This window comes from Schistocerca cancellata, chromosome 2, assembly GCF_023864275.1.
Source record: "Schistocerca cancellata isolate TAMUIC-IGC-003103 chromosome 2, iqSchCanc2.1, whole genome shotgun sequence".
NCBI lineage: Eukaryota > Metazoa > Arthropoda > Insecta > Orthoptera > Acrididae > Schistocerca > Schistocerca cancellata.
This window is the reverse complement of record NC_064627.1, coordinates 692,459,918-692,482,741: the sequence shown is the minus strand read 5'-3', so window position 1 is coordinate 692,482,741 and position 22,824 is coordinate 692,459,918. Positions and strand designations below refer to the sequence as shown.

General features: G+C 39.1%; 1 protein-coding gene across 2 annotated transcripts in view; it reads right to left on the bottom strand.

The window, feature by feature from the left end:
- Positions 1-271: 271 nt before the first annotated feature.
- Positions 272-22,824, bottom strand: part of LOC126162454 (cytokine receptor-like factor 3) — a 124,329-nt gene continuing 101,776 nt past the window's right edge. Inside the window, exons 6-7 of one of the 2 annotated variants that reach the window (XM_049918976.1) lie at positions 22,449-22,557; positions 272-1,430 (exon numbers count right to left, since the gene is read on the bottom strand). In XM_049918976.1, coding sequence (XP_049774933.1) covers positions 1,204-1,430; positions 22,449-22,557 — 336 coding nt within the window. In that variant the 3' untranslated portion in view covers positions 272-1,203. The remainder of the gene's footprint in view (positions 1,431-22,448; positions 22,558-22,824) is intronic. The other variant, XM_049918977.1, reaches the window with a different exon arrangement.

Here is a 22,824-nt window from a genome sequence, read left to right as displayed (position 1 = left end):
CATTGTGAGCCACCTATCTCCCACTCTCCTGTTGCATATGTTATTGGCTACAGGTAAGTTGTTGCTTCACCCCAGTTTTGTTAGAATAGTTCAATAATTTTAAGGTGATTACAAAAGGTTGACAATTGCTGGCAGATGTATCTGCCGGAAGTTGTCAATCTTCTGTTGACTAAAAATAAAAAAGCTGAGAATCAATGAAAAAAGAAGTACGGAGATCACAATAAAGTCAGAATAGTACCAATATAACAGAACTAATATTTTTCACAATTCTTTATTTTGTTAAAATGCATAACAATTTTTTATAATTTTTATTTGTATTGTATGTTCTTATAATACATGACATTCCTCAATACAAACATTTGTCAAAGAATGCATGTGTTTATACATGTACAATTTGAACAGATGACTGAATGACAACAATATTTTCAGGATCCCTGGACACAACTGTATTTCATTAGATCAGTACAAAATATTGTGTAAATTAGGGATTCAGCATCCTTCAGACATTAATTTCAATTTGTTGTATAAAAACTTTATTCATTTGGGGCATAAACAACAACACTGTGTAATGCTCAAAGCAAATCATTCAGAAATACATAATGAAGAGCAAATATGTAAAACATTTATATCTAAAAATAGTGAATCACATTAACATAACTGCAAAAAGAGAGATCTTTTAGGAAAAGGGCACAAACATACTGTATAGTGACACATATGTAAGTAAACATTCTCAATGAAAACATTCTCAATCATGAAGAAAATATTATAGCAACAGTCATAGAGGTTAACCAGCAGAAAATAAGATTACAAAAAATTAAAAAAAAAAAAAAAGAATTAATGGCTAAAACAATAGCAAGTCTGTAACCAGATGTACACATAAAATAGGAGGTTATTCATAAATATGACATCTTCAATAGGGAAACTGTCACCATCAAGTTCTTTAACAGACACTCATGACATGGAGCACTGAAAAGATATTTAAAAAGTAAAGCTAAACAGTGAAAAACCACATACTGAAAAATGAATCAGTTCATTAGGCACACAATGGTGGACATTTGTGATAAAACAACAAACAAATGATAGTGAGAAAAAGCTTGTTAGTAGTTTCAGTGCTGTAAATAATGAGAAAGATGTATAATTTTAGAAAAAGTATAAATTCATTAATTTTATTTTTGTAACTGGACCTGTAATTACCACACTCCCTCACTCAACCAGCACTTTCCAACCAACTTGCCCAAAACAGATAGCAAAAAATAGTTTGTGCAGTGGACTGGTAACATTCCAGTCATAAGCTACAGTCTTATTACCACTGTCAATATGGATACGGACCTTACTATTGCGGACATGTTCACATGTGAAACATAGTTTTGAACCTTTCTCCAATGGAGGCAGTTTGGTAGTCTTCCCCTTGCCATCCACAAATACACTTCCTGTAAATAAAGAAATTTTATTCAATATTACTTATTGATTCAATAACTGACAAAATGCGGAAAAGGAGGGTTGCTTTTTTCTGCCACATTTTCAGACTACAAGAAACCAGGATAGTGGATAGTGAAACAACTGTTCACCTATTTTTGGAAAAGTAAGATCAAGAACAACTGATTCAAAGAAGTTCAAGATGATTCAGTTGAGTTAGGCTTGACAATGCAACAAATTGAAGGTAGAGAAGAGAAGAAGATTCTGAAACAAAGTGACACCTATTTTTGGAAAAGTAAGATCAAGAACAACTGATTCAAAGAAGTTCAAGATGATTTAGTTGAGTTAGGCTTGACAATGCAACAAATTGAAGGTAGAGAAGAGAAGAAGATTCTGAAACAAAGTGACATGAGATTTAAACTAAAGACATTTGCACGCAAAAAAAAAAAAAAAAAAAAAAAATACACCACAACTGATGTAGGAAGGGCAGCCAGGTCGGAAAGGATGAATAAGTTTTGGGAGTAGAAGAGGAAAGCCAAATCTACAACTAGTAGTAAGACTTAAATGTATATGGATTGTATAAAGTGCTCCAATGTGGGCGTAAAATATGTAAATAAATAAATAAACAATTACTTATAAAAATATTTTAAAAACGGTCATTTGCTGTAAAATTAATATCTTTACAACAGTTATAATGTGGTTCAGTAAAATGTGTGAAAAGGTCATTTACACAAATGTACTAATATTTATTAAGACTAAGAATACAATTCTGAATGCACAATAGGGGTTTCCTGTGGCCTCATTACACATAACGGTTGGTGAAGAAGTAAAACAGACAATACAAGAATAAAAAGATTCCTTTTGAGGCCTTTCATGTTATAAAATGTTTTGTTTTGGCTGCATTGGTAGCTTTTGTATTTGACAACATCTATTTAGATCTTCAGACAGACTGGGGGATGCCAATTGTTACTATATTCTTTTTGTAGTAAAAGTGAATCCATTAGCCATATTTAAAGATCTTGCAAGACCTTTAAAAGACAGCTGAAGGCTTCATTTATGCTAAAAAATTCTCATTAGTTCTGTTTCATGAAAAGAATGTCTTAAGTAAAAACCAGTCAGTTTTTATCACCATATTTACTTATTATACAAAACAGGAGATGCTCTGCTGATCAACTGAGAATACCTGAGATGAGACATATTTCTAGTTAGTTAAAATCATTTAATGCTCTGGTGACAATTTCGTTTAATTACATTCTGCCTGTTTTTATTAACCAAAAGATATCCTGCTAAGAATGTCTTTTTTGAGAGAACAATTTCATGACCACAAATGGAACATAAGTAAATCTAAAAAAAAACTCTTTGTTCTCCGAGCAGCTCAATTCCCCTTCCTAACCCTATGTAGGGGCAGGGCCATACTGTGGTCATCACAAGACAGGCCTGTGTCAAGGGTGGGGGTGGGGGAACTTCTGTTAAAATACAAAAAGTGTAGACAATGGATGTGTAAAACTGGAAAAGAGGGGAAAATAGTAAATTATTAAAGTGGGAATAAAGTGTCTAAAACTGAATTAGTATCTTAAACTTCAAAAGTATAAAAATTTAAGCTTTTACTCTGAATGTATAAAAAATAAGATATTACAAGAATAGGCCTAGAATCTACATCTACATCTACATCCATATTCCGCAAGCCACCTGACGGTGTGTGGCGGAGGGTACCTTGAGTACCTCTATCGGTTCTCCCTTCTATTCCAGTCTCGCATTGTTCGTGGAAAGAAGGATTGTCGGTATGCCTCTGTGTGGGCTCTAATCTCTCTGATTTTATCCTCATGGTCTCTTCGCGAGATATACGTAGGAGGGAGCAATATACTGCTTGACTCTTCGGTGAAGGTCTGGCATCTGCTTTACCGACAATCAACATTATACAGGGTGATTCAAAAAGAATACCACAACTTTAAAAATGTGTATTTAATGAAAGAAACATAATATAACCTTCTGTTATACATCATTACAAAGAGTATTTAAAAAGGTTTTTTTTCACTCAAAAACAAGTTCAGAGATGTTAAATATGGCCCCCTCCAGACACTCGAGCAACATCAACCCGATACTCCAACTCGTTCCACACTCTCTGTAGCATATCAGGCGTAACAGTTTGGATAGCTGCTGTTATTTCTCGTTTCAAATCATCAATGGTGGCTGGGAGAGGTGGCCGAAACACAATATCCTTAACATACCCCCATAAGAAAAAATCGCAGGGGTAAGATCAGGGCTTCTTGGAGGCCAGTGATGAAGTGCTCTGTCACGGGCTGCCTGGCGGCCGATCCATAGGTTTCATAACTAACCTTTTTCGTAGGACTCTCCATACAGTTGATTGTGGAATTTGCAGCTCTCTGCTAGCTATGCGAGTCGATTTTCCTGGGCTGTGAACAAATGCTTGCTGGATGCGTGCTACATTTTCATCACTCGTTCTCGACCGTCCAGAACTTTTCCTTTTGCACAAACACCCATTCTCTGTAAACTGTTTATACCAACGTTTAATACACCACCTATCAGGAGGTTTAACACCATACTTCGTTCGAAATGCACGCTGAACAACTGTCGTCGATTCACTTCTGCCGTACTCAATAACACAAAAAGCTTTCTGTTGAGCGGTCGCCATCTTAGCATCAACTGACGCTGACGCCTAGTCAACAGCGCCTCAAGCGAACAAATGTACAACTAAATGAAACTTTATAGCTCCCTTAATTCGCCGACAGATAGTGCTTAGCTCTGCCTTTTGTCGTTGCAGAGTTTTAAATTCCTAAAGGTGTGGTATTCTTTTTGAATCACCCTGTATGATCATTCCATTTTAAATCACTCCTAATGTGTACTCCCAGATAATTTATGGTATTAACTGCTTCCAGTTGCTGACCTGCTATTTTGTAGCTAAATGATAAAGGATCTATCTTTCTGTGTATTCGCAGCACATTACACTTGTCTACATTGAGATTCAATTGCCATTCCCTGCACCATGCGTCAATTCGCTGCAGATCCTCCTGCATTTCAGTACAATTTTCCATTGTTACAACCTCTCGATACACCACAGCATCATCAGCAAAAAGCCTCAGTGAACTTCCGATGTCATCCACAAGGTCATTTATGTATATTGTGAATAGCAACGGTCCTATGACACTCCCCTGCGGCACACCTGAAATCACTCTTACTTCGGAAGAGTTCTCTCCATTGAGAATGACATGCTGCGTCCTGTTATCTAGGAACTCCTCAATCCAATCACACGATTGGTCTGATAGTCCATATGCTCTTACTTTGTTCATTAAACGACTGTGGGGAACTGTATCGAACGCCTTGCGGAAGTCAAGAAACATGGCATCTACCTGTGAACCCGTGTCTATGGCCCTCTGAGTCTCGTGGACGAATAGCGCGAGCTGGGTTTCACATGACCGTCTTTTTCGAAACCCATGCTGATTCCTACAGAGTAGATTTCTAGTCTCCAGAAAAGTCATTATACTCTAACACAATACGTGTTCCAAAATTGTACAACTGATCGACGTTAGAGATATAGGTCGATAGTTCTGCACATCTGTTCGACGTCCCTTCTTGAAAACGGGGATGACCTGTGCCCTTTTCCAATCCTTTGGAACGCTACGCTCTTCTAGAGACCTACGGTACACCGCTGCAAGAAGGGGGGCAAGTTCCTTCGCGTACTCTGTGTAAAATTGAACTGGTATCCCATCAGGTCCAGAGGCCTTTCCTCTTTTGAGCGATTTTAATTGTTTCTCTATCCCTCTGTCGTCTATTTCGATATCTACCATTTCGTCATCTGTGCGACAATCTAGAGAAGGAACTACAGTGCAATCTTCCTCTGTGAAACAACTTTGGAAAAAGACATTTAGTATTTCGGCCTTTAGTCTGTCATCCTCTGTTTCAGTACCATTTTGGTCACAGAGTGTCTGGGCATTTTGTTTTGATCCACCTACCGCTTTGACATAAGACCAAAATTTCTTAGGGTTTTCTGCCAAGTCAGTACATAGAACTTTACTTTCGAATTCATTGAATGCCTCTCGCATAGCCCTCCTCACACTACATTTCGCTTCGCGTAATTTTTGTTTGTCTGCAAGGCTTTGGCTATGTTTATGTTTGCTGTGAAGTTCCCTTTGCTTCCGCAGCAGTTTTCTAACTCGGTTGTTGTACCACGGTGGCTCTTTTCCATTTCTTACGAACTTGCTTGGCACATACTCATCTAACGCATTATGTACGATGGTTTTGAACTTTGTCCACTGATCCTCAACACTATCTGTACTTGAGACAAAACTTTTGTGTTGAGCCAACAGGCACTCTGAAATCTGCTTTTTGTCACTTTTTCTAAACAGAAAAATCTTCCTACCCTTTTTAATATTCCTATTTACGGCTGAAATCATCGATGCCGTAACCGCTTTATGATCGCGTTAACTTTTTCAAATAGTTCGGGTCTGTTTGTCACCAGAAGGTCTAATATGTTATCGCCACGAGTCGGTTCTCTGTTTAACTGCTCAAGGCAGTTTTCAGATAAAGCACTTAAAAAAATTCACTGGATTCTTTGTCCCTGCCACCCGTTATGAATGTCTGAGTCTCCCAGTCTATATCCGGCAAATTAAAATCTCCACCCAGAACTATAACATGGTGGGGAAATCTACTCGAAATATTTTCCAAATTATCCTTCAGGTGCTCAGCCACAACAGCTGCTGAGCGAGGGGGCCTATAGAGACATCCAATTACCATGTCTGAGCCTGCTTTAACCGTGACCTTCACCCAAATCATTTCACATTTCGGATCTCCATCAATTTCCTTCGATACTATTGCACTTCTTATTGCTATAAACACGCCTCCCCCTTCACTGTCCAGCCTGTCTCTGCGGTATACATTCCAATCTGAGTTTAGGATTTCATTATTGTTTACGTCTGGTTTCAGCCAACTTTCTGTCCCTAGTACTATATGGGCGTTGTGACCGTTTATTAATGAGAGCAGTTCTGGGACCTTTCTGTAGACACTCCTGCAGTTTACTATTAGCACATTAACATTGTTATTCCCTGTTGCATTTTGCCTACTCCTACCTTGCCGCGTCTCAGGAGGCGTCTTGTCGGGCCTAGGGAGGGGATTCTCTAACCTAAAAAACCCCCATGTGCACTCCACATGTACTCCGCTACCCTTGTAGCCGCTTCCAGCGTGTAGTGCACGCCTGACCTATTCAGGGGGACCCTACATTTCTCCACCCGATAGCGGAGGTCGAGAAATTTGCACCCCAGATCTCCGCAGAACCGTCTGAGCCTATGGTTTTAGCCTTCCACTCGGCTCCAAACCAGTGGACCGCGATCGGTTCTGGGAACGATACTACAAATAGTTAGCTCTGATTTCACCCCGCGAGCGAGGCTTTCCGCCTTCATCAATTCCGCCAACCGCCTGTACGAACTGAGGATGACCTCTGAACCCAGACGGCAGGAGTCATTGGTGCCGACATGAGCAACAATTTGCAGTCGGGTGCACCCAGTGCTCTCTATCACCGCCGGTAGGGCCTCCTCCACATCTCGGATGAGACCCCCCGGCAAGATGACAGAGTGAACACTGGCCTTCTTCCCCGACCTTCCCGCTATTTCCCTAAGGGGCTCCATCACTCGCCTAACGTTGGAGCTCCTAGTAACTAATAAACCCCTCCCCCCGTGTGCCTGCTCGGACCTTGCTGAAGGAGCAGCCACATGTCCACTCACAGGCAGAGCGGGCGTGCCACACAGCCAGCCTCCACATTGACCCTCCGCCTCGTGCGCCGCAAACGCCGCTGAACCCGCCACTCCCCTTGGGGAGAGGGTGGCCCAACCGCGCGAAGATGTCTCGACAGCAGGGACAGTGGGTGAAGCATGTAACACCTGGGGTGTACCTTGCGACGCACCAGACTCCCCACTGCCGCTACACTCCGAGGCAGCAGCCTGAAGACGGCTGACCGCGGCCATCAACACGCTCAGCTGTTCGCAAACAGTGGCCAGCTCCTTCTGCGTCCATACACAGCAGTCACACATCCTATCCATCCTAAGGAATCAATTTACTGAAGAGAGTTAATCAACCCTTAACTAGACTGCTAATTCACTAAAGGCGGCTGTTTATTCACTAAACTGTGGTTGGTTCTTGTAGAAAACAATGAAAATAGCACTACCTGTCTCTGGACTGTATTGAAAACAAACACTAGCACTACTGGCACTATGGTTGACTAAAGGGACTCTCTCTGACTGTATTCAAAACAAACACGAAATCTATGGAACAGTATTAATAGCACCCGACAATTAAAGATTCCTAAAAGCAAATACACACGGAAGAAGAAGTGACAAGTAAGAAAAATACAGTTAATACTTAAATTAAGGTAGCTCGCTGCACAGCAGACGTGAAGCAGACGGCAGTTACGACGAATGATGGACGTATAAACAGTAAAAGACAAATATTATAAAATTATAGATGTACAATTATCACTACTGTCACATCCTGTTCCTTGTAGTTATAGTTGCTGAACATAGTTTCACTTTTGTAATTTACTGTTTTATACTTTTTATGGAATTACTGACAGGTTTCAAATAGATTATATAATGGTAAGACAGAGATTTAGGTACCAGGTTTAAAATTGTAAGACATTTCCAGGGGCAGATGTGGACTCTGACCACAATCTATTGGTTATGAACTGTAGATTAAAACTAAAGAAACTGCAAAAAGGTGGGAATTTAAGGAGATGGGATCTGGATAAACTGACTAAACCAGAGGTTGTACAGAGTTTCAGGGAGAGCGTAAGGGAACAAATGGCAGGAATGGGGGAAAGAAATACAGTAGAAGAAGAATGGGTAGCTTTGAGGGATGAAGTAGTGAAGGCAGCAGAGGATCAAGTAGGTAAAAAGACGAGGGCTAGTAGAAATCCTTGGGTAACAGAAGATATATTGAATTTAATTGATGAAAGGAGAAAAAATAAAAATGCAGTAAATGAAGCAGGCAAAAAGGAATACAAACGTCTCAAAAATGAGATCGACAGAAAGTGGAAAATGGCTAAGCAGGGATGGCTACAGGATAAATGTAAGGATGTAGAGGCTTATCTCACTAGGGGGTAAGATAGATACTGCCTACAGGAAAATTAAAGAGACCTTTGGAGAAAAGAGAACCACTTGTATGAACATCAAGAGCTCAGATGGAAACCCAGTTCTAAGCAAAGAAGGGAAAGCAGAAAGGTGGAAGGAGTATATAGAGGGTCTATACAAGGGCGATGTACTTGAGAACAATATTATGGAAATGGGAGAGGATGTAGATGAAGATGAAATGGGAGATATGATACTGCGTGAAGAGCACTGAAAGACCTGAGTCGAAACAAGGCCCCGGGAGTAGACAACATTCCATTAGAACTACTGACGGCCGTGGGAGAGCCAGTCCTGACAAAACTCTACCATCTGGTGAGCAAGATGTATGACAGGCGAAATACCCTCAGACTTCAAGAAGAATATAATAATTCCAATCCCAAAGAAAGCAGGTGTTGACAGATGTGAAAATTACCGAACTATCAGTTTAATAAGTCACAGCTGCAAAATCCTAACGCAAATTCTTTACAGATGAATGGAAAAACTAGTAGAAGCCGAAATAGGGGAAGATCAGTTTGGATTCCGTAGAAATATTGGAACACGTGAGGCAATACTGACCCTACGACTTATCTTAGAAGCTAGATTAAGGAAAGGCAAACCTACGTTTCTAGCATTTGTAGACTTAGAGAAAGCTTTTGACAATGTTGACTGTAATACTCTCTTTCAAATTCTGAGGGTGGCAGGGGTAAAATATAGGGAGCGAAAGGCTATTTACAATTTGTATAGAAACCAAATTGCAGTTATAAGAGTTGAGGGGCATGAAAGGGAAGCAGTGGTTGGGAAGGGAGTGAGACAGGGTTGTAGCATCTCCCCGATGTTATTCAATCTGTATATTGAGCAAGCAGTGAAGGAAACAAAAGAAAATTTCGGAGTAGGTATTAAAATCCATGGAGAAGAAATAAAAACTTTGAGGTTCGCCGATGACATTGTAATTCTGTCAGAGACAGCAAAGGACTTGGAAGAGCAGTTGAACGGAATGAACAGTGTCTTGAAAGGAGGATATAAGATAAACATCAACCAAAGCAAAATGAGGATAATGGAATGCGGTCGAATTAAGTCAGGTGATGCTGAGGGAATTAGATTAGGAAATGAGACACTTAAAGTAGTAAAGGAGTTTTGCTATTTGGGGAGCAAAATAACTGATGATGGTCGAGGTAGAGAAGATGCAAAATGTAGACTGGCAATGGCAAGGAAAGCGTTTCTGAAGAAGAGAAATTTGTTAACATCGAGTATAGATTTTAGTGTCAGGAATTCGTTTCTGAAAGTATTTGTATGGAGTGTAGCCATGTATGGAAGTGAAACGTGGACTATAAATAGTTTAGACAAGAAGAGAATAGAAGCTTTCGAAATGTGGTGCTACAGAAGAATGCTGGAGATTAGATGGGTAGATCACATAACTAATGATGAGGTGTTGCAGAGGATTGGGGAGAAGAGAAGTTTGTGGCACAACTTGATGAGAAGAAGGGATCGGTTGGTAGTATTGGAGGTCAGTGTGGAGGGTAAAAATCGTAGAGGGAGACCAAGAGATGAATACACTAAACAGATTCAGAAGGATGTAGATTGCTGTAGGTACTGGGAGATCAGGCCTGCACCGGATAGAAAAGCATGGAGAGCTGCATCAAACCAGTCTCAGGACTGAAGATCACAACAACAACAACAACAACAACAACATGGTATTATACTTCCAATGTTTTAAATTTTTAATATTTAATTACACTTAACGGAGTTCTATGTCCTCCACATAATTATACTGCTATAATGTTACAATGTTTATGTTTTTTGTGATTTATACATCCATTATGCTAGACATATACTTTTAATATCTTAATGATAATTTTGTACAATTTTTTAAATACTTTTAGAGTAAGACCTTATACTGTCAAAGTTTCATATTTTTAATATTTTAAGACACTAATTCAGTTTTAGCTACTTTATTTCCAATTTTATAATTTACTATTCCCCACCCCCTCCCCCGTTACAGTTTTGCACATCCACTGGTCAACAATTTTAGTATTTTAACAGATGGGGTTCTTCTCAAAATAACTGAAATTTTGCAGTTTTAGTATGAGACCTTATCTCGTTAAATCCCTTGCACCCCTGCCAATTACCTCTCCCTTGCCTTCTTTTCCCGCTCTCAACCTTCCTCATTCCATTTTATAATTTTACTATTTCATGCCATTTACAGTTTACATACCCACTGTCCTAAACTAGCGTTAGTGTAGAAGCTGCAGTAGCCGTATGTAGAAGGGCACGTGGTCGAAAGTGGTGGAGGGAGACACCATGGTGGAATAAAAGAGTCAAGGAGGTAGTGGGAAGGAAGAACAAGGCCTTCATACTGTGGTTCCAAGAAAGGACTAAATTAATAAGAGAGGAGTATAAGAAAAAGATAAAAAAAGAGGCCAGTAAGACAGTGGTTGAGGAGACAAGAAAGTGGATGGAAGAATTGACAAAAACGATGGAGAAATAGCACAGGAAGTAAAAATGTACTGTAAGGATTGGCCAAAAGTAAGAGGAGAGGTTTGAGAGAGGATGCAACAATGATGGATAGAAATGGCAAAGACATTAATAACAATGAGACATTGAAAACAGTGTGGAAGGAGTACTTTGAGCATTTGCTAAATTTGAATGGACTTGGAGATGAGAATAATAGAGTAAAGGAAGTTGAAATAAACTGAGGAGGAAGGGGGGGGGGGAGTGAGGAGAATTTGACATGGAAAAAAAATGGAAATGGCACTGGACAAGATACAAGATGAAAGGAGGAAAGGCACAAGGTGTGGATGAAGTTAGTGTTGAAAAGGTAAAGGTAGCATGGTCGATTGGGGAACAGTGGCTTTGTTGTGAGATGAGGGTGGTGTGGAATGAGAAAAGACTCCAGAAGATTGGAAGAGGGCACCAATTGTCCCTATATTCAAGAAAGGGAGTAGGAAGGAGTGTAGATATGAAAAGATTCTGGAGGGCAGAAACCAAACAAGGGTCAAGAACAAATTGAGAGAGGAACTATGAATTTGGGGAAGACCTTGTGATGGCCTTTCTTGATATTGAAAAGGCATTTGCTAGTGTCTGGAAAGCACTAGAAAAGAAAGGAGTGAAAAAAGACTTGACAAGCAGAGTAAAGGAGATGTACTGTGGAAGTCTGAGTTATGTGAAAGTGAGAAATGTAAGAACAGATTGGTTCCAACAAACAAGTGGTGTGAAACAGGGCACTGCATTGTTGCCTCTCCTCTTCATTGTGGTCTTAGATGAGATAATGACTAAGGTGACAGAAAAAAAATGGAGTAGACAAGATGAAAGCAATGATGTTCACTGATGATTTGATGATGTGATGAAGCAGGAAGGAGGAGATTCAGGAACAGCTGGATGCTTGGGAAGAAACTGAAAGACAGTGTGGAATGAAATTTAATGTAAATAAATATGAGATCCTGGTTACACCTAGAGAGAAAGATATAACAAATAGCGGAATAAGGATTGGAAATGAACAATGGAAGAAGGTGGAAAGTGTCAAGTACTTGGGAAGTGCGACAGAGAAAAAATGGAAGAAATGAGAAAGAGATAAGTGAATGTGACAGCCAGGCAGTACCATTCCTGAGAATAGGAGCCTGGTTTGGAACAAAGCCGTCTCATAAGAAAGCAAAGAAAACAATGTTACTAATCCCAATACTGGCTTGTGCACCTGAAACATGGGTAATGAAGAAAAGAGATGTTAGTAGATTACAGGCATGTGAAATGAAGTCCCTCAGAAGTAGGATAGGAGTAACAAGGAGAGAGAGGATGAGGAATGAAAATGTAAGGGAAACAGTACAAGAGGCACCCTTGCAGAACAGGACAGAAACATCAAGGCTAAGATGCTATGGGGACTTGAAGAGAATGGAAAATGAGGATTCCCAAAAAGATACATGAAATGCAAATTCAAAAGAAACAATCAGGAGGAAGACAAAGGGATAGATGACTGAAAGTTGCGCATGAGTGCGAAAAAAGAGATGGGGACTGGACCAGAGTGAACACAGAAAGGTGGTGGGAAAACACAACTAGATAGCAAGGTTTATGTTCCAAACAGACCCAGCCTGGGGCTGGAAACAATTCAATATGGTGATGGTGGTGGTGGTGGTGGTGGTGGTGGTGATAATTAAGATAATCCTTCTAAGCTATTAATAATTTAATGAGAATTTGTAAATAATTATACTTTCTATAGTTTTAGCAAGACTCCTCTTGTTCAACTCACGACATCCCCACAACTCCCCTCCTGCTTCCATTTCCATCCCTTAACCACTCTCACACCATTTACGCATTCCCCTTCTTTTCCCCCTTTTGCCTTCTTTTTCCTCTTTTCCCGTCCTCTAACTGCTAGACTACTCTACTAGACATTTATCTAAAACACTGAAAGCAGCTGCAAAACACAGTACTCTGAAGCAAGATTCTGAATAGGCAAGTACGTACGTAAATTCTACATTTATGTAAAATTCTTTTTTCTACTTATAGTAAAATATTATGTGGTACACATTTAGTTTTACTTTGTTTTAGATCTGACGATGATCCAGAGTGCTTGAAAAATGTCATACAATTAAAAATGTGCAACTTACACTGAACGACAAATGAGAATTATTTTGCATATCAATATACATCGAAGAGCTAAAGAACTGGTACACCTAACTAATACCGTGTAGGGCCCCTGTAAGCATGCAGAAGTGCCACAACATGATGTGGCGTAGACTCAACTAATGTCTGAAGTAGTGCTGGAGGGAAATGATACCATAAATCCTGCAGGGCTGTCCATAAATCCATAAGAGTATGAGGAGGTGGAGTTCTCTTCTGAACAGCACATTGCAAAGGATCCCAGATATGCCCAATAATGTTCATGTCTGGGGAGTTTGGTGACCAGCAGAAGAGTTTAAACTCAGAAGAGTGCTCCTGGAGCCACTCTGTAGCAATTCTGGACGTGCAGGCTGTCACACTGTCACGCTGGAATTGCCCAAGTCTGTCAGAATGCACAATGGACATTAATGGATGCTTACATAAGTGTCACCTGCCAGAATCATATCTAGATGTGTCAGGGGTCACAACTGACATGCAGGGTCCATGGATTCATGAGGTTGTCTCCGTACCCATGCACGTCCATCCACTCAAAACAATTTGAAATGAGGCTCGCCCGAATAAGCAAAATGTTTTCAATCATCAGCAGTCCAATGTTGGTGTTGACAAGCTCAGGTGAGGTATCAAGCAGTCATCAAGGGTAAACAAGTGAACCTTCAGCTCCAAAAGCCCATACTGACCACAGCACTGTATTTTGCCCGTTTACATATCTCAGGATTTGAATACAAATGCCTATACCAATTTCTTTGGCACTTCAGTGTAGGTGGGATATTCTTTGTAAAGCAGGACACACTTGCGATATTTAAAAGTTTGAAATTTGGTACTTTTTATATTTTTTATTTTTTGAAAAAGCTGGATATTTTACTGTATGGAAACAATGGTTTGTGGCCCATTATTGCTTTCCCTCATAATTTGTAGCCATTTTTATAATGCCATATGTTTTTCGTGTGATAAGAGTGTGAATTACTGGAGATTTTGGACCTTCATTTCAACTATTTGGCAGGTAAGAATCAGCATATCATTATTTATATTACTGTTACATAACCTAATGTATTGCATAAAGAGTATAAAACTGAAGTAGGTAAATTATAGGTTGGAGTAAACAATGTAATACAACAGCATGAACTTTCATGTAACATGAGTCACTTTCGTGTAATTAAGTTTTCATAGCAAGAGAGATATTAGAGATAACTGTATCTCGTTCAGTAATTTACTTCCTAGTGTAAATGTGTAACTAACATCACTAATAAAAATTTCCTAATTCAACCAATACTGTAACGTGAGTCACAAAATCTGAGTCACAGTTGTACGATTTTAAGATTAGAAGAAGAGGATGCCCTTAGCAGCAGCAGACAGAGAAACTTCTGGAATAAGCTCGAGGAGAGAGGGGGTGGGGGCAGCAGAAGCAAAAACAAAAGTTTCTACAGTTGAGTCAACATAAACAAGGACTGTTATTAGAAGAAAAAAGAGCTAAAAATAGGGAGAGTGTTAAAAAACATAGGAAACATAAAATGCAATATCAGAAACTTAGTAAAGCAAGTTTGTCACCATATAAGTCACAAGTGCTCTGAATAAAGCCCTGACTCGAGTGCTGCAATTATTTTCATTAGCAAGGTGCTGAAAATGTGAAGGTAGTTTCATTCTGGTCAGACGGACCTGCCTCACAGTTTAAAAACAAATATATTACTGCTGCTGTGCCTCAATTTTAGTCCTTTCATAATGTCGAAATCGAGTGGAACTTATTTGCTACATACCACGGTAAAGGAGCCATAGATGGAATTGGTGTAGTTGTGGAACAGCTAGTGGCGAACGCATTAAAAAAGTGAAAATTCATAGGAGGTGATGCATCAACTTTCACTCAGGTGGCTGCAAGTATCACAACTATGCAGGTTTTTCATGTGTCTATAGATGAAATTTAAGGCATCAATGTGAAAGTTAATCTGGCTCAAATATTTTCTTCAGCACCATCAATACCAAACATAAAAAGGCATTCATTGCTTTCACTACAAGAGAGGAGTACTAGAAACATATCCGCTTGTCTCCAAAGAATTTTTTTGCTGCAAATCGTCATACTGAGGAAACTATAGATAGTGTGAAAATTGGAGACTGGTACAAAGTAGAATATGACAGTAAATTCAATGCTGGAGTACGTACAGGTTTTGGAAATTCTTACTTAATCAGTACAATGGAGTGTGCTGGTCACTATTGGAAATGGACTGTAAAATGTGATGAAATTATAAAGAAAATTAATCTACTTGATGCTGTCAATGCAAGAAAATATTTTCAGTTCTCTGACTTTTAACTGAATTTACAGTTCATTTCCCCAGGTGTTATGCTTTTATAATTTTTCATAGTGTTTGAAAAGTGAAATGTTAATGTTAAGATTATCTTATTTGGCACATAATGTCATATTTTCATTTCTCTGCTTGCAGGAAAAAGTTTTTCCAACAAGAAGTAGCAAGTAACATGAGTCACGTGCAAGTAACATGAGTCATGTAGCATTGAGTCATGCGCCTTTTCAATATATTACAATATTTCACTTGGTATAAATATTTTTAGAAATCTGTAACTCTGTCATTTGAATGCCAACCTAATACGCATTTTCTGTGATAAAAACCAGATCCATACTCCTAATTTTTTGAGGACACTTTCGACCTAAAATACACATTAGGAATAGGATGTCCCAAATTTGTAACATGAGTCACAACATAAATTACATTCTTGTTCTTTAATTTTAATGCTCTTCCCTGCTTAAATAATTTTTGCCTGAATAACACAATTTATAATGATGATTTACAAAAGAAAATATGGGTTTATAGATGAATAACAATTCTACATAATAAAACACTGATTTCAAAATGTAACGTGAGTTCATCGAACAATATTTGAAAACCTGAGAGCTTTCAAATCTCGTCCAATACAGTCCCCAACCATCAGTCTTTCCTTCTCATCTCATACAGTAAGTCTCCCCTGACACACGGTTCTGGGTGACTTCCCAAAATCTACCCCTTTTCCTAGACCTCTCCAGTCCTTTCCCTTCACCCCTCTTCCTTCTCCTTTAACGCTTCTGCCTGAAGAAGGAGCCACTGGCTCCGAAAGATTGCCAGTTACAACCATTTTTTATGTGTGTGTTTTGCTGCCACTTGGTGAGTAGATTTTTTATCTATCCAATTAAATAAGATTATAAAGTGTGTTGCATTACAAAGTGATGATCTCAGGTTAATTATGGTGTATATATCTGTGTGTGCGTGTGTGTTAGTCAGAGAGAGAGAGAGAGAGAGAGAGAGAGAGGGAGGAGAGAGAGAGGAGCAGAAATGAAAAGAATAGGGAATGGAAGAGTAGAACTGGTAAAAAGGACATTATAAATAATAGGCAGGTGTCTGCAACATGAACATGCACCCTTCCTTCGTACAGCAAGTTGGAATGCTAGCAAAAAAGAAGCATGCGTCTCTCTTTCTTTTGTTCTTAGTAATAAAAGCAATAAATGATATATGTCCATTTAAATATAGAAGTTTATTAACTTTTAATGCTGACGGTATTGTACCATCCCTTATTTTTATTGGTAAATTATACATTTTAACAGTAACATCTTTACAATGTACTTTTTTATAAATGCCCAGACTTTGGGCATTTAAAAATGTCCATTGATAAATGTCCTGCCCACGGAGCATTTGCCTGGCCCATATCACGGCGCGTTGCAGCACTTGCTGCGACAAGCAATTATATTGTGCCACTTATGGCCTGCCTAATAGATATGCTCAAGTCCACGGAAGCCCCAGGGAGTTGGAGACTTAGATTTTGCCACCTCTAGGAAAATAAGTAGGTCGTTGGTTGACTGCCAGGATGTGCAAGAGACATTGTATAAGGCTAATATTGTATAACTTGGAATGTAGCAAACTATAAAAATGCGATGTACTCATTGTAATGGAAAGTGAATACACATATTGGAAAGAAGAAGAGTGTGAAATCATTCAGTAATATCAGATCTCTTAAGTAACTTTCCAGACTGACACAGGCACTGCAACATAGCAAAAAAAAGTCTGATGCCAAGATACCTAGACCACAGCACTTCTGGAACTATTTCCAAATGCAAGTAAAATTAATAATCTACAGTGATCATAAAATATTTACATGTAAACAGATCATTATAGATGAATGATACACTGCACATCTGTCACCCACACAGGGACGATCAGAAGTGTCTGTATTTTCAGGTAATAACATGTGATTGAGAAAGGAGAAGTAGTCACAATTAAAAGGAAATTTTTAACTCTGTGAAGAATATTTGTTGTCCACAGCAACCGGACAACTGCAATTACTTGGTGTTTGAGTTATTACTAGCACTGCAGTTGTGGTTTGTGGATGAGATAAACGAGAGTGCAACTAGCCAACAAAGTTTGTTACTTTCATGCAGTGTAAGGTCAACACTGAAACAGCTGGCTGCAATGAAGGGTTAACAGTAGATTTGTTATTGTTTGGTGTAAGCCTGTAGGCATCTGAAGCATGTCGCAACCAGTAGAAGAGGTGTTAAGAGTGTTTATGGAGAAGACGACTGGTGAATTTGAAGAGGCAAACAAATGGTTAAATAGAAACATGGGAAATCTTAGAACACAACTATATGCAACAATGCGAATTTAGAAAGTCATACACACAACAAAAGAAGTTTTGCATCACCATGGTTCCGAGAGTTCTGGAACCTGTACAGAAAATTGGAATAGAGATCAACATAAACATCATTTCCGCCCTTTTTATTGATCATGAAAACCACACATTGCTTGATATACCACCATACAGCGAGACCTTCGGAGGTGGTGGTCCAGATCGCTGTACACACTGGTACCTCTAATACCCAGTAGCATGTCCTCTTGCATTGATGCATGCCTGTATTTGTCGTGGCATACTATGCACAAGTTCATAAAGGCACTGTTGGTCCAGATTGTCCCACTCCTCAACGGCGATTCGGCATAGATCCCTCAGAGTGGTCCATAAACAGCCCTTTCAATCTATCCCAGGCATGTTCGATAAGGTTCATGTCAGGAGAACATGCTGGCCACTCTATTCGAGCGATTTTGTTATCGTGAAGGAAGTCATTCACAAGATGTGCACGGTGGGGAAGCGAATTGTCGTCCGTGAAGACGAATGCCTCGCCAATATGCTGCCGATATGGTTGCACTATCGGTCGGAGGATGGCATTCACATTTTGTACAGCCATTACAGCACGTTCTGTGACCACCAGCAGTGTATGTTGGCCCCACATAACACCATCCAAAAACAGCAGGGAACCTCCACCTTGCTGCCCTCGCTGGACAGTGTGTCTAAGGCGTTTAGCCTGGCCAAGTTGCGTCCAAACATGTCTCCAACAATTGTCTGGTTGAAAGCATATGCAACACTCATTGGTGAAGGGAACGTGATGCCAATCCTGAGCAGTCCATTCGGAATGTTGTTGGGACCCTCTATATTGCGCTGCATGGTGTCGTGGTTGCAAAGACGGACCTCACCATGGACGCTGGGAGTGAAGTTGCGCATCATGCAGCCTATGCGCACAGTTGAGTCATAACATGACGTCCTGTGGCTGCACGAAAAGCATTATTCAACAAGGTGGCGTTGCTGTCAGGGTTTCTCCGAGCCATAACCCGTATGTAGCGGTCATCCACTGCATACTTGAGTGGCCTGAGTGAGGCACGTCATTGACAGTTCCTGTCTCTCTGTATCTCCTCCATGTCTGAACAACATCGTTTTGGCTCACTCCGAGATGCCGGGACACTTCCCTTGTTGAGAGCCCTTCCTGGCACAAACTAACAATGTGGATGTGATCAAACTGTGGTATTGACCGGCTGTTGGATCCCCTCTGTCTATTAGGTGCTGCTTATGCATGGTTGTTTACATCTTCCGGCAGGTTTAGTGACATCTCTGAACAGTTAAAGGGACTGTGTCTGAGATACATCATCCACAGTCAACGTCTATCTTCAGGAGTTCAGGGAACCGGGGTGATGCAAAACTTTTTTTTTTATGTGTGTATAAAGAAATCTAGGAAAGAGAAAAAGGAATTACATACTTTGATTATAACTTCCAAACAACAACAACTGGGTATCACAATCAGAAGTAACTAAACACTGTGACAAAGTTAATGAACAACTTATAGAGGTTAATAATTATGTAAAGTAATTGAGAGAGATAAACAAATGGGCATTTAAAACAATTTGTGACCAAATCTGAAACATGGATGGGAAAATCAACATATTAGAACAGAATAGGGATTTAGAGGTGACTGCTATCACAGGATATGTTTGTACTAACTTGAAGGAGAGTGTGTGCTACATAATTGATCAAAATGTACATGAGAAAGTAGATTCAACTGTCAGTACACCTCAATCGACAGAAAAGTTACGGAACTGAAAAAGATGAAAAAGCAATTAAACAGAAAGAAAGATGGGTACAGCCTGTCAGCAGAATAATGTGAGGAATTACAAAAAGGAAATGGGATTAATTTATCCGTACTGTTCTCAAAGTTTAAACCAAATGGGGAGGTTCACCCCCACTTACTTTCTAAGGGTATTCTTTAGGTTGCTCCCTAAATGATAGGAGGATTTGAAAAAGATTTTGTGCTCATTTACTTAGAAGGTAGCACAGCTGGCAGGAGATCAACACGTACAGAGGAATTTACTTTTTGGGATGATTTCCAGTAGAAATTTAAAAGAAAGAACTGATCTCTGAGTGTTTGATACTAAGTATTACATAGTACTTGGAGGAGTTATAAGAAATGCACAGAATTGCATCTTACAAAATAGAAATATCTACACAATACATTTGAGGAAGGGCATCTAGTTAAGATTGTAGTGCCTCAAGAATTTCAGTGTTAATTCTAGAAACACTCGGCTTTCAACCGTCTCGAACACCCGATCTTTTAGGTACGAGTGCAGGAGAGTGAGAACGTTTCTACTGATCCACCTGTTTCTATGTACAAGTAGGAATTTTGTTATTAGAAGACTAAAATTGGCGAGTCACTGACAACGACAAATGTCTGCCGCCAGTCCCACAGAAGACGTGAGGAGAACTCAACGAATAATTATGTTGTATTCTTTGATGTGTTAGTGTCTGTGGTGATGTAAAAAAAAGACTATTAAAAAGTTGAATATAGAGTGCTACGCACATTCATGTATTGGACTCACTTGAGACTAGAGACTTTTAAATTATTTCATGTCTTGGCTATGAACGAAACAAGACACATGTATGCTATTTGAATATGTGTAAATGAGTCTAAGGAATAAGTTAGCTCGCAGAAGTTATTATCTGTGAAAGTTGAAAATATAAAGTGATGGAACTGAAAAGTATTATATGAGTACCAAAATTATTTCAAGGATAGAGAAGTATTTTAATAAATTCCTTTAACCAGCTACAGTCTTCGGAGAAGAAGCTTGAGGGAGATCGACATAGTTGATTATCCAGAGAAGAGGATCGACTACACACGATATGCAAGTTAACTGAATTGAGAGACGTGTGTGCCTTGCAACCCAATACCACACTGTCTGTTGTCATCCGAAAACGTTAGAAGGTGTTCAGTAAGAAGACTATCGCATTATTTGCAGGGGCGGAAGGGGGGGGGGGGTGCAGTTTGTATAACACAGAATTAATAAAAAGATACATAGCTTAAGGCTAAATGACTAGGAGGATCTATCTCATTTAATTTTAGTGTTTTTAAACATCTCTGACTATAATTTTTTTTAATTTACATACAGCAACTGCTTGTGCCTTCTTTAAAGTTGATGAAATGGTAGATATCGGATGATAACATAGCAACAATCTTGTGCCTTGATGTCTCTTCATAACAAGCAAGTTTTAATGATGGACACTGGATAATATCTATACAGAAATAACTACACATACTGATCCCTGTACAATAATAACAGAACCTTTTCCAACTTCACTGAGAATAAGAAATCGGCAAAGGAAACTAGTGAATATTGAGACTCAATTCAATAAACAATAAATCCTTTTTAAATGCAACTATCTGTAAAAAAAAGACATGGAGAAAGTAAAAGACCTCTATAATAGCTAATCCCAATTATAAAATTAAAAAATAAATAATAAATTAAACAATACCTATCCAGTTGTGGTTACAAAAGCTAGGTGTTAGGATCATCACATTCACTGGGGGTAAGAAGAGGGTAGATACCAACCTCATGAAGTAATTGATGTATATTTTAACACAGTACAAGGATAATGTACGAAAATAAGTTTGTAATAACATGAACTCAGGGAAGAGGAAAGCATGTGAGCCACAGCAGATAGGTGAGCTCGGAAGTCCTGCTCTAGCTATGAGGAAATCACAGTGACATGGCAAATTCTGATATGCACACTGCACTCACAACCAACAAATGGAAAATGGACATGGCCTTTCAAAAACCTTAAGTTGATAACAATAGTCCCAAGATTGTTGAGACTGCATAGCAACAAACATTGCAACAACCCAATCAACTGTTTCACTTGCCCTTCCATGATAGCTACACCTGATAGTACCCCAATACAGGAACTCAAAGACTGAATTTTAACAAAATGATTCGAACTATCTGTTCTGTCAATGAACAGTTAAATCACAAATCTAAAACAGTTAATCGCACTTTTAAACTACAAAAAAGGGCCATTAGAATCTTGTTTGGGTGCAAGCCTAGAGACTCTTGTAAACCCCTGTTTAAGAAATCTGGTATTCCTCCATTACCATGTGTATACATTATGGAAACCCTTTTGTTCTTTAAATTAAATGTAATAGGCAAGGACTGGAGACTGCAAAAAAAAAAAACTGTGATATACATGATCACTTTACCAGACAAAACAGAAACTTACATATGACTCAAATCAGCACAGCACTGTGCCAAAAAGGTACTTTTCACTTGGAAGTTAAGCTTTATAACAAACTCCCCGAAAATGTAAAAGCTATCACTGAGGTCAATACATTTGGAAAATCTCTAAAGTCATATTTACAGCATCACTGCTTTTACTCCATTGAAGAGTATTTAAATTTATGAAATGTGTTATATAAATACTTACGTGTAAAGTGTATTATTGTAACCTTAAATATGTATGCCTTGAAATGACTTTCAGCCTGTGTATTTATAACTTGACTTGTCCAATGTCTTATGCATAAGCTGCTATGTAGACAACAGGAGCAATAAAAAATACAATACAATACAAAACCACAACTTAATTCAGAATTATCTGATTATGTTAGAAATTCCACACATTTCCCTCACTTTCTGAAGTAAATTCAGTTTCCCTGTTGGTTCCAGTTTGTTACAATGAGTTGTTTACGATACTTACCTTGTGCATTAACAAAGATTACTCCAGGTTGTAGAAGATTTTCATCGATTAAATGATGATCAGCAAGAGCAAGACCTTCATCACTACACCCTGCACCGCATTCCAGAACCTTAAAACAGAAGATTACTACATTATTTTTGTATTCCTTAAGTAGTACTTTCTATGTTAACTACTACCAACACAGCAACAATCTAAATATTTAGACCACCGAGCGAGGTGGCGCAGTGGTTAGCACACTGGACTTGCATTTGGGAGGACGACGGTTCGATCCCGTCTCCGGCCATCCTGATTTAGGTTTTCCGTGATTTCCCTAAATCCTTTCAGGCAAATGCCGGGATGGTTCCTATCAAAGGGCACGGCTGATTTCCTTCCCCGT